General features: G+C 45.2%; 1 protein-coding gene across 10 annotated transcripts in view; it reads left to right on the top strand.

The window, feature by feature from the left end:
* ARHGAP32 (Rho GTPase activating protein 32) overlaps nucleotides 1-13,052 on the top strand; it is a 400,497-nt gene that overhangs the window by 374,850 nt on the left and 12,595 nt on the right. For all 10 annotated transcript variants that reach the window (XM_048827358.2, XM_075122285.1, XM_075122286.1 and 7 more), the window contains 7 exons: nucleotides 788-932; nucleotides 1,740-1,822; nucleotides 5,398-5,505; nucleotides 7,210-7,355; nucleotides 10,498-10,699; nucleotides 11,370-11,515; nucleotides 12,940-13,014. In XM_048827358.2, coding sequence (XP_048683315.2) covers nucleotides 788-932; nucleotides 1,740-1,822; nucleotides 5,398-5,505; nucleotides 7,210-7,355; nucleotides 10,498-10,699; nucleotides 11,370-11,515; nucleotides 12,940-13,014 — 905 coding nt within the window. The remainder of the gene's footprint in view (nucleotides 1-787; nucleotides 933-1,739; nucleotides 1,823-5,397; nucleotides 5,506-7,209; nucleotides 7,356-10,497; nucleotides 10,700-11,369; nucleotides 11,516-12,939; nucleotides 13,015-13,052) is intronic.

Here is a 13,052-nt window from a genome sequence, read left to right as displayed (position 1 = left end):
GACGTGGCTATCTGCTGCACAGGGGGTCAGCCGTTCAATTTACATCTCGTGGAGAAGTGAGCTACAGCAATCCTCTGCTCACCACTCCCAGTGGCCTGACTCGTTACGCTAGTCCCTGGCTAATTGGAAACAGGAATTTCCATGCACATATTCTAGTGGGAAGTGAGGCTTGCCAGCCCTGGCCCTCTGAGTGCAGCTTTTATTTCATAAACATTTATGCTTTGGGTTTCTCTCTCTCTTTTCCTCTCTCTGTGAAAACCAAGGGAATGCACACAGGTTTTCTTCTTGTGGTTCCTGGCTCGGTTCATTCTTGCTAGGCTCTCTAGCTTGCCTCCAAGGAATTTTTGCACACAGTAGTTTTGATGTACAGCAGCTGTTGATAGGCCCTGATGTTCAATGTTGCTTTTGATTTCAGTTTGTAGGCCTTTGAAATTTAAAGGGGGTAAAGTTTTCATTTTGGCCCATGGTGAATTTTACCTACACAGCTTTCAGTCACAATCACCGGGGTTAGAGATGTAAATTGCCTTCAACAGTGTTGAGACTATACCCTATAAAATACAAGAACATCTGTCTTGTTACGGGAAATCTGATTTCTGGGCTAGCCAGTCAGATGTAAATGCAACCGACAATGCCTTGTAAGAAACCATCCCATTTTGCAAAAACATGAGCTTGCAACAGCACAAGCCTGACTCTTCTTCCTGTGAAGCATGCTTTTGTGTTCCTTTGACTCTGATTTGTTTTGGGTTTTTCTCCATCCCCCCCCACCATCTATCTTTCTCATCTCTAGCCACGAGTTTGACTCTGAGCAGATCCCCGACTTGACTAAAGATGTTTACATTCAAGATATCCACTGCGTGGGCTCTCTCTGTAAACTCTACTTCCGCGAGCTCCCCAATCCCCTGCTCACATATCAGCTGTATGAGAAGTTCTCAGTAAGTACCAGCCCGTATCTCAGTTTCCACGGATTGGGCAACGTCACTGATCAACAGGAATGAGAGAGCCACCTGTTTTGTAAAGCCTGGTAACAGGGGCCATGTAAGATAGATTCTGAAATGGATCTTGCTGAAGATCTTTCTTTCCCTTTATGTTTAAAAAGGGTTACCCATGAAAATGAGGCTCTCGAAAACATTGGCTTAGGCCAGATCCCATTTGGGCATGCTACTCCAACAGCTCTGCTGCTGAATCCAAACTAGGAGGCCACACACTGCTGTGCTCATGTCCAACACTCCAGACTCTCAGCGCCTTTTGATGTTCCCTTCTGAGATCCGAGTGCAGTTGTGCCAGGGCACAATACCCTGCTCTAGACTTGCAGCACCAGGAGGGAGGCACATTGGCGGTTTGAATGATTGTGTGAATCCCCTCAGCATTTGAGGAGTCCCCAACAGAAACTAAAGATGTCCTCCAGTGGCACAGCCAGCAAGGGAGGGCATTGGTGGGAACATCTGCTGCTGCCCTTCTTTGGGATGAATGTCACCCTCCCTGCAGCACAAGGAGTTGCCATCAAGGTGCAACTTACAGCTCTTGAGCCAGCTTCATTTAATCTTGCCTTTAATGTTAGCTGTATGCAGGCCCACCTCCTCAGCACACAGATACCACAGATGAAGGGGGCAGCCTAAAGGCTTAGGTGGGAAGGTAAATCCTACAAATCTAAATGCCAGCAAACTGAGCGCCAGCCAGACTGTTTCATTTGCATTAGCAAACGCCCAGTGTTAGCATCTTAATTTGTTATTTTGTTCCAGGATGCTGTGTCTGCTGCTACAGATGAAGAACGATTGGTTAAAATTCATGACGTCATCCAGCAACTACCCCCACCACACTACAGGTTAGTTTGCGTAGCATTACCCCTCCACACTCCTTTCATTCTTTTTGCCGCTCTGACAGTGCACCAGGGTCCCAGCTTTCCATCCTCAGCCTGTCTAGGACGAAGGTCACCAATGCAGACTAAACCGAAATCATGTTAGGCTAAATATTGGGACTTACGCTGCAGCACAATGATGTCACTTGTTTGGAGGGTGAAAAAAAACCCCGGCCATTACACAATCGTCACTTACGAAGGGAAGGCTGACATTATTGTGTGCTTTCCGATTATCCCCACCTAAGATGGCCGCATTCTTCCTGCATAGTTGAGCACGCTTGGAAGGATTGCTGACTGCATAACATTGACTTATATTTTAATTAGATCAGTAACAAAACAGACAACACATACTATACATAAATCTCATCTGCCTTACTCTATACAATATGCCAGGAGGGGGTGAATTCAGAGCCAAGTAGTCAGATTTCATTATGGAGAGGGGAGGTGGGTGGTGAGACTTTCCACAGGATATTTTTAATGACGACAAAAACCATAGGTTGAAATAACATTAAGGGAGAGAAATGAAGCAAATAGCAGAAGGCTCAGAACTTTGTCAGGGGTTTGCCCAGCAAGGCCAGTTAATCTGGTGAGACGGATGAAGACGGAGCACCTGAAATCAGGTGAAAAAGGAGGCACTGCAGTAGTACACCTGTGGCAGCACGTGTGATGAACTAGCAGGATTGGCAGGGAAGGCGTTCTGCTGACAGCACAGGGGAACTGCTCCCCCACATGCATTAAAGAAAGGGAGGGAGCATTTGTGAATGTGGCAGTTGGAAAAGCAGCATAGGAATCTGAGCCTCTCTTTTTTGTCGTCGTAAACTGCCATGCCATGCTGCAGCCACCCAACCCCTCTCTTTTCCGCTGGGACTCTCCCCAGCATGGCCTCAAATGCCCTCAGTTATACCGTAGAGCGGGGTCGGCAGCCTTTCAGACGTGGTGTGCCAAGTCTTCATTTATTCACTCTAATTTCAGGCTTTGCGTGCCAGTCATACATTTTAACGTTTTTAGAAGGTCTCTTTCTATAAGTCTGTAATATATAACTAAACTGTTGTTGTATGTAAAGTAAATAAGGTGTATAAGAAGCTTCATTTAAAATTAAATTAAAATGCAGAGCCCCCTGGACCGGTGGCCAGGACCCAGGCAGCGTGAGTGCCACTGAAAGTCTGCTCACGTGACGTGCCGTGCCATCGGTTGCCTACCCCTGCCGTAGACTATCCCCACACTGGAGTGTGCAGTAACTGGCTGGACCATGCCTGTTTTACAGGGGCAAGTTGTTCTGTCCTGTTGGCTGGGTGGGCAGATTGGCCTTTCTGATGGTTGCCGTGATGCCAGCGTGCCATAAAGCAGTCTCAGGGGTGACCCTAACTATTTATACCATTGCAGGAGAACCTTGTACCCCTTTAGGACTTAATTCACAGTTTTTTCTATTCTGTGCCTCTTTTTCCGGTTTACTTTCCTCATGTGCCCCAGCCACCTTCCTGTCATTCATGGCAGGGGGCTGGGATACCTCAGCTTGCAGTCTTTGTCCTGTTCCACCCCAGTGGCTCCTGCTCTGTGCCCAGTTACCCTGGCCAGGTAGGTTTAGGAATGGCCAAAGGAGAAGGTTCAGATTTGATGGCACCAAAATATCGTGGGCTGCTCTTGTAGAATTTCAGCCAAAGCTGAGCCAAGAAGCAGCCCCCTCTTGTTCTGGGTAAGAGCCGTAAGGGCAAATTTGGCTAGATTCAACTCTGAGCTTTCCTCTCCCTGCCTTCATGCTGAAATTTAGAGTGGGTTGGATGTGAGGTTCTTCCTTTGACCCATTTCAGTGCCTGGGCTTTCGTATTGCCACCCGATCCCATCTGCACTGGGGGGACAGAGTAGCTCTGTAGTTAAAACCTCCCCTGAAAAGCCCCATTTAGGAAATCCCCATCAACCTAAAGCATGTTGTCTTTCCCAGCTCCCCTCACTTATTTAAGCTGTGGCCAGAGATGCTTCTGCAATCGCTCTCTGCCCTAATGTCTGATTTTAACGTAGCAGCCTTGTTCTCAGAACAGAGAGGGGGGCTAGGAAAGGAGAAAAACCTAGCGGAGAGAGAAAGCGGGAATGAGAGCAGTCACCTTTTACATGAGAGGTTTCAGAGTAGCAGCCGTGTTAGTCTGTATTTGCAATAAGAAAAGGAGGACTTGTGGCACCTTAGAGACTAACACATTTATTTGAGCATAAGCTTCCATGAGCTACAGCTCACTTCATCGGATGTGAGCTGTAGCTCACGAAAGCTTATGCTCAAATAAATGTGTTAGTCTCTAAGGTGCCACAAGTCCTCCTTTGCTTTTACATGAGATAACTCTGCTGCAAGTGTTCCCCCTAGTGGTGACTGGGCAGAGATGGTGGTTCACTTGCGGTTTCCTCCTCAACTTCCTGAGGCTTGGCTGTGCAGCCTTTTTGGAAGAAAAGAGCATTTTTATTCTTCTAATCATCTTCGGCCAAGCAAGAGTTTCCAGGCTGATGATGGTGGTGCTTGGCAGCACAGTGCAAGTCTTGTGGGGTTTTGTCCATTTCATCTCCCGTAAATGCAGACTTTTTCTCCCTGCATGTCTTTGCATAGGTCATGCGTGCAAAGAGTAACCAGGCAGGGAAGAAATGAAGACTGGACAGGGGAGACTTGAGATTGTGCACTCACCTCTTAAAGTTTATTGCTGCTACTAAGTGATGGAGCAGACTTAACTTGGGGGTGCTCATCAGCACTCTTGTTAGTGTGAGAGCAGGTTCTCTTGTACCACCTATCAGCTACACCCTCAGTGATCCACACTAATACGATGCAGAACTGACCACCACTGCTGGCTGTAATAAATACAGTTAGCCCCTGAAAATTCCCAGGGGTGCTTGCCATCTGTGCTGCTGAAAAGTAATGGTCTCTGAGTGTGTGAATACTAGCTTTCACCCTGTATCTTATTTAGATGTATAAATATATATCTGCAAGTGTCCATCCTATAAACTAAAATATACCTAACAGAGATCATCCTATCTTGGTGCTTAAAGCCGGGATTTTCAAAGCAGCCTCTCACCAATCCCCTCTCAGGTACCTAAATAAAAGCATCCTCCGCCTTACACAAAGAGAATAAAATAAACCCCTTCCCAAAAGCCTGAGATAGGTTTTGCAGCATGCCCAAGAAGTTATCAGGCTCTGCCTAAGCAAATGTTTTATTTCTGTTGCACAACATGGTGGTAAAGCAGCCAAGTAATGAACACGAGTGACTAGCTGGTTCTGTAGCCTGTTGAGCTAGTGGAGTTGCAGGTATTTTTGCCCGCCCTTGTGTTCTGTTAAATCTAACAAGTGCACGTGCTTCTTCAGTTGGACAGTCAGGAGACCCTGCTGTCACTATCTGCCTGAGGCAACATTTGTGTCTTGCTTAGGGCACATCATTCCTTCTTTTGCTACCAAACAAATACAAATTAATTAATTGCATTTTTCTGTGCTGCCAATTGCAGCAAGGCTTGCTAAGGGGTGTTGAATGTTTGCCTGTCCGTTAACAGATTTTTGCATCTCTCTCATTTTTCAGGACACTGGAGTTCCTAATGAGGCACTTGGCTCATCTAGCTGATTACTGCTCCATCACAAACATGCATACCAAGAACTTAGCAATTGTCTGGGCACCAAACCTACTAAGGTACTTCTATTAGATTTTCTCTCACCTTCACATTTAAAACACACATCGAACCTGTTCCTCCAAGTAAACACTGCATGCTGAAGTTATTTCATGCTATGTTCCCAAGAGGATGCTAAATGTCAACTCCCAGAAAAACCACTAGGGTTTTGATTCGACAGTTCTTATTCAGGCACAACTGCTATTGGTTTTTCAGTGGGAGATTCTCCGGAGAAAGTGCTTGGAGACTGGGCAGGTTTGGATATGCTGGGCCAGGTCGTCTACTGGTGTAAACAGCATCATTCCCATTGATGTCAGTGGAACTACAGCAGCTGGCCTTCTGGGCCCACTGGGCCTGTTTCACCATTATAGCTCCACTGATTTTGACAGAATTACTCCTTATTTACAGCAGTGTAAATGAATGGAGAATCAGGCCCACCTTTTCCCTCCAGTGTCATTTTTTTCCTCTCCCTTGCTTAGATGTGGATACCATCTCCTTTGCTCATGCAGGAAAACTGGTTCCATTGTAAGGAGAGTGATCACTTTAGATAAGCTATTACCAGCAGGAGAGTGGGGTGGGAGGAGGTATTTTTTCATGCTTTGTGTGTATATAATAAGATCTTCTAAACGTTCCACAGTATGCATCTGATGAAGTGAGCTGTAGCTCACAAAAGCTTATGCTCAAATAAATTGGTTAGTCTCTAAGGTGCCACAAGTACTCCTTTTCTTTTTGTGCCACAAGTACTCCTTTTCCTTTTGTGAATACAGACTAACACGGCTGCTACTCTGAAACCTGGTTCCATTCTGTGGCAACACTGACATCCCATTGCAGCAGTCTGTATAGTCTGACATGAATACATATGGCTAGTAGGTTTCAGGGGTGCTGGAACAATTTGTATAGTGTGGGTGCTGCGAGCCATTGCTACAGCCAACCCTGTAGCTGATGGAAACTGCTTCAAGCCAGGAGGTGAAGTAGAACTCCCAGCACCTCTTGTAGGTTTCAGACATATGGAAATGATCTTGCCAGACCCTTGGATAAACTTTGTCCTCTGGAATCTCCCATGTCACATGACAATCTTACAATGCCATCCCTAATTTCAAAACCTTACTAAAAAAAAAACACAATAAGACAAGGACAGGGGGTTTGGTTGTGTTATAGTTTCTGGACTGTCCAATTACCATCCTGACATATCCGACTCAGAGTCCCTCGTGGGCAGTTAACGAGTGTGAGCCAGTTTCTTCTGTCTGACAATTTTCTCTTGGTTGAGGCTGCTTTTGAATGTTGGGGTCCTTGCTGAGCAGGGCTAGCTGGAGATTTTTCCTAGCTCATGGGGAAAAATTCATTTAAAAGGCTACAGTGAGCTTGTTCAGGAAGTTTACAATGCAATTACAAGTGCACATGGAGGGAAGGAGACAAAACAGGCAAGCCTTCGACATGCCTCACTCACCTCAGTCTGAGCCTGCAACAGCTGCTCCTCCCTCCTCTAGGGGTTCACTGCTCCCATTGACATCAGGAGTCAGATCCAGACTGAAGTCATCACAGCACCAAATTCAGCGTGATGATTTGCATAGCTCTTTGAAAACTAAGGGAGTTACACCAGCAGAGAATCTGGCCCTTCAAGTGCTATCTGGATCCTAAGTGGTGTTATATACCTGGTCTCAGCAGAGCAAGTCACTATGCACAATGAGCCCATACATTGAAGTTTAATCTGCCATGCATTTCCTTAGATCGAAGCAGATAGAGTCTGCCTGTTTCAGTGGAACAGCTGCCTTCATGGAGGTCCGAATCCAGTCAGTGGTGGTGGAATTCATCCTGAATCACGTTGATGTCCTCTTCAGCTCCAAACTCAGTTCAGTCATACGAGACGGGGCAGGTATGTACATTCCTTGGGGGGTTTAATTGTACCAAAATTAGGGGCAGAATTTTAGCAGAAACTCTAGCCTCTCCAGTAAAAACAAAGGCCAAAATTTTCAGGGATGGGTGCCTAAAGTTGATAGATGTGGCCTGAGTTTTGGGGGTCTTGGCAACCTTTCTCTCCCATTGATGTTGATAGCAATCAAGGGTGCTCTGTAGAATTGGGCCTAATAATTTGACATCAGCGATTACTGCTCTTTACTCCTGCGATTCACAAATGTTTCTCTGTCTTGGAACAGTTGCAGCTTTTCCCTTGCGGAAGGTCTGTGGTAATCTTTAAGGGGCTTTATTACCAAGTTTTTGCTCCTGCACACTCCTCCCTGTCTTTGCAACACAGGCTTGTGCCATATGGTACACACTCTTGCCATCAAGGCCAGCATTTTCAAGCTTACATGCTGAAAGTGTGGCACCCTGACATACTGAGCAGCCACAGCTCCCGCTGACAGTGTGAAGTGGTGGTTGTCAGCACCTCTAGTAACGGGGCTGCTTTAGTAGGTGCCTAACTTTAGACACTCAAATTTGGGCCCCACTTTTGATAAGAATCAGAGGGGTAGCCGTGTTAGTCTGTATCCATAAAAACGAGGAGTCCAGTGGCACCTTAAAGACGAACAGATTTATTTGGGCATAAGCTTTCATGAGTAAAAAACTTATGTCCAAATAAATCTGTTACTTTTGATAAGAAACATTTTAAATCTTAGACATTAAAGGGTCCATTTTCCATGGAGCCTGGAGGCATTCATTAGTATGGTTCTGACTTGTTAGCCACAGCAACTATACCCATATTCTTGTAATTAGTAGCCAGTTCCCACCTTTGGCAATGGTTCTCAAACAGGGGTACATCAACTGTTCCAGATGTGTGCCTGGTTTTACAACAGGCTGCCTAAAAAGCACTAGTGAAGTCGGTACAAACTACTATTTCATACAATTACTTGTTTGTACTGCTCTATATACTATATCAATGTTTCTCAACATGAGGGCGGGTGTCATGGGATGATGGGTTTTGAGGGGGTCTCAAGTGCAGGGCTGGCCGTCAGGGGCCTCCATGAAGCTTAAGACACATGCAGAAGCCCAAGCCCCACCCATCCAGGGCTCAAATCAGACTCCTGAAAGGGGTACAGTAAGTCGTCTAGAAAAGTTGAGAGCCACCGACCTATGGGATGAGGCTATGAGGCACCCCATGAGATTAGAGGGCCTAGCAATGAACTGAACCATATTGTACAGATCATTGGAATGATTAAAGAATTACTCATTTGTTTAGCCTGTAAAATTAATCATGATAACTGCTAACAGCTCCACATAGATTTTAGACAGAAAGTTACGATTCAGCAGAGATGATAATCAAATATTGATTAAAGGTATAGCTCCAGTTGGACAGATGAGTTCTGCATTCACTCCGCTGTGTGATACACCAAAACACAATGAGCCCAGTCTGTGAAGGCTTTTCTTGGTGCAGAAAATGGTCACAGTTCAAAACTAAAATTCCCATTCCTTGCAAATGCCTGCTGTCTCCCCAGTGAAGTTACACCAGGGATGGATTTGACAGATTCATATATGTGCAACCCCCATGCTGTATTTCTAATAGATATTAAAATATAAAGTAGCTGATTTAATGTAGCTCATCCTTAGTACAAAATGGGCTTTGTCAGTGCAGTTGTCACTAACTGTGGGCAGAGTTAAGCTGTTTGCCAGTGTATTTGATGCTTTCCATTTCCGTGTTAGGGCCTCATTGTCTTCAGCATAGTAGATTTGCTGTCTGTCCAGCTTTCCACACGAGGCAATTATAAAGCAGCAGGAGTTTGTTATGATAAGAGCCCCAGTTGAATGATGCAGGCATATTTCCACCCTGATTCTAGCTGATCTTTCAGAGTTAATTACACCTGGTCCAGGCTGTTTTCTTCCAGGGGAAGGCAATTATTTGGCTCAGCATGTTTGTCTGTGTTTAATTCGTTGGTTGCTCTCAACGGTGAGCAGGAATGCTGGGGCTTGTCATCTGGTAGTAGCAAAGCTCAGGGAACATTTTACAGGAGCGAGACAGCATGTAGCATCCTGTAAGGGGGGGGCGGCGCTGTACAGTCTGTGTTACCAGCGATGCTGCTGCAGCGTCACTGTTACTGTTACCCAAGCTAGCTCCAGTATGTAACCAGGATTGGGCCACTGTTCAGTGTACAATAACTTTTAAACATGGCTCAAAGGCCAGTGCAGACAAGGGCCTACATGCACATTTTATGCAGGGTTGGGTTGTTCAGTAAGCTGGCAAGGGATAATCATGTTAACATTGGCAAAATTCATACTCATAAGCGCAGGAAGGCTGTCGTAACAGGGTTGCATATGATTTACTAAACCACTCTATAAACTAGCTCTGTTATGACAGGTTCCTTTGCAAGGAAAGTTGACAGACAGAGTTGTAGCCCTGGGAAGTAATTTTAACTAGTTTTGATCTTGCAAAACGAAGTATTTAACTCACTTTAAAGAAACAAAACCCCAAACTTTATTTAAGTAGCAAAAAAAAAAAGGGGGGGGAAAAACCCACAACTACAGCAATAAAACAGTCCAGCTCTTAATTTATTATGCTCAACCCCAGTATTTGTTAGGAGTGATTTAAAGCATACTTACTAGTTGCAAACATGTTTGTAACATTTTAAATAGCTCCCCTTTAAAATGTTCAGATGTAGCCATTCTTCCCCATACTCTGAGCTAGAATCAAGATTGGGGAGTGCAAGTAAAACCAGCAATTAGAAAGAAAACTATCACCTTTCTCTACAGGGTTTTGAACCATCCTGTAGGATAACTGAAAATATTCTAGCCCTAGAATTCAGAGATGGTTACAAGCAAGCCACTATAGAATGGAGATCAAGTCCTGTAGGCTTCCAGAGTAATTGATACAGAATCCTAATGGTTTCCTCCCTCCCAGTTACATCCTGTAAGACTTTGTCAATTATTAATTCCACTGTTAGCTTTGCCATAATGGTGTGTGTAATAGAAGCTATGCTGGCCTTTTCTTGGGTTTCCAAGGGCTCAGGAAATGCTATAATCTATTCATGGGCCCTACTTTTCCTGCTGCGGCTCTGATTCTCTTCCTTGTCTCTGGTTTTCATTTGCAGGTCACACTTCCTTATCACGCCCCAAATCACTGCTGGTGTCCTCTCCCTCAACTAAGCTGCTCACCCTGGAGGAGGCACAAGCAAGGACGCAAGCCCAGATCAACTCCCCTATAGTGGCAGACAGTAAATACATTGAAGTGGGAGAAGGCCCTGCTGCATTACAGGGGAAATTCCACACCGTCATAGACTTTCCATCTGAAAGGTAGAGGCTTTTACTTTCTATCACTGCTGTGTTTCAACAGGCTTTTAACAATTACAGCCCTCTGACCTCAGCAAGAATTGCTTACAATGCAGGATCATAGCCAGTGTCCCACGCCCAGTAGGGATGGGGTTGTTCTGTATCCATGAGGGTGCAGCAAGACACACATGGCTCAATTTACACCTCAGAAGTTTGTTGTATGCCTTGAGTGAGCTGGCCATGCAACTCTCTGTCCCTCCAGAGATTCGTGTACGTACATGTGCATGGCGATGTAGTGTGGGGTGAAGTAGCTTTTATAGTGCAAATGAAATCCCTTTCCTGATAGGTTTAGTTTAGTTATAAATGGAGGGAACAGGTACATTTGCATATAAAATAAGAGGCATTCTTGGTTCAGACTCTGAATGCTGTTCAGGCCTTGCGCCTTAAAAATTCCACCTGCCCTGCTACAAGGAGGAAATGAATGTCCTTTGTTCAATGGGACTGACCCCACAAGTTCTGGGACTGGACCTTTCCAGGTAGAGGAGCATAAATAGGCTCTGCTGCTGAAATATACGTGTCTAGTTTTCTGCCAAAGCCAGCAGGCCAAGTGCAGAAGGAGTCAGGTCTGGTTGGTAAAACGTAGTGACTGGCAATGTGTCTTGAATGCAGATCCCCTTCTGCTTTCTTGCTCCAGAAAACGACCACCCAACAAGATGAAGAAATCCCCCGTTGGCAGTTGGCGCTCCTTCTTCAACCTGGGAAAATCCTCTTCTGTCTCCAAGCGGAAACTACAGCGCAACCCAAGCGAGCCCTCCGAAATGAAAGCCATAGCACTGGCAGGTAAGTAGGGTGCCTTTTGTTCCTACCAAACAGGGTGCTGCTGGGAAAGTAACCCACACTTAGCATGCTTCTCTGTTCCCCTCCAGTGCATAGGCCATAATCCATGAATAGAGGTTTGAATCTGCTAGAGCCTTTTATTAATGGAACCTGAGTTCTTTAGCTGAGGCCGTGGAGATTCAGTCATGCTTTTAGATCCGGGTGTCATTGTTACAAAAACAACGCAACGGATCCATCCCCTCTAAGATGGAATATTCAGGACTGACAGCTCAGAGTTCCTGGGAAAATTTACTGACATTACTAAACAGGTATAACTCTTATTCCAGAATAAGAGCGTGTTTTTCTGGTTTAGCTTGTCTCTCTTTGGGAGCAGTATAAACTAACCTGGAAAAGGGCCCTCCTTCCAGAGTAAATAAGGGAGTTTATACTACTATAGTTATACCAGTATAGTAACTTCCCCATGTAGACAAGTGCTTAGAATCACTAAGACTGTGTGTAATGTGATTTAGATAGAGATGTGCCTCTCCCTTACCCACAACCCCCTTTTATGTATATCCATCTAGTATCTCTCTTCAGATTCTCTTAAAATACCACCTTATAGTTTTCAGGAACTTTGAATCATTTACAATTTTCCTTAGTACAAAATGCAATTAGATTGAGGGGATGAAAGTCCCAACTTGGCCATATTAGGGAACCCTTGTACATTTCATGGCACAGTGGTTTCAAAAATATCCACAGACTTCCCCAGTACTTCAGGGTTAAAGTTAATGCTTATTCGGTGCCCACAAAATATGCAGCCTGAGTTCTTCCCTGCCTTTGGCTGCTTTGCATTGTGCTACCACCACAAAGCAGTACTAAAAGCTGATACAGCAACTAGAGGGGGTGAGGGCTTCCAATGATCCTCACTACTGTAATGCCCTTGGAGCCACTGGTAGATGGTGAAAGTTAGAGCAGCCTTCAGGCTACTCTGAATTTCACCAGTGGATCAGTGAGATACATTGTCCCAGTCAAGGTGCATCCTTACCCATTCCTCCCACTTCAGATTCAAGTGAGCCTGCACCCTGTCCCCCAAAAGGAATCCGTGTTAGGGAGCTATGGCCTGTTTGCTTCCCAACCCCTCCCTCTGCAGAGATTAACAGCTTGTTGTCAGTTTCTCCCTTTGTAGGGAAGAATATTACCACCCCCTAACCCTGGGCACCTCTGTTAATTCACTTGTGTGTGATGGAAGACACTGTAGAAATGCCCAGTAGTATAAATTGTGGTATGGGCTACAAAGAGGATACAGTTGTGACTGGAGCTTTTGTGTGAGAGTAGAAAAGCTGCTTATATTCAAGTGAGTGGTGTGGCTGGCAGAAACCCATCTATCTTCATGCCATGAGCATGCGGCAGATTATTAAAAAAAGCTTCTTTTATGTTTGGTTCTGTAGGTGGGAGAGGAGATAGTGGGACCCTGCGCTCAGCTAAAAGTGAAGAGTCTCTCACTTCCTTGCATGCTGTTGATGGTAAGATAGAAAAACTGGCTCACAAGGTGTAAAAGGCA

The sequence above is a fragment of the Caretta caretta genome, chromosome 22 (genome assembly GCF_965140235.1).
Source record: "Caretta caretta isolate rCarCar2 chromosome 22, rCarCar1.hap1, whole genome shotgun sequence".
Taxonomy (NCBI): Eukaryota; Metazoa; Chordata; order Testudines; family Cheloniidae; genus Caretta; species Caretta caretta.
The sequence above is the reverse complement of the archived record's forward strand: the minus strand, read 5'-3'. Positions and strand labels throughout refer to the sequence as shown.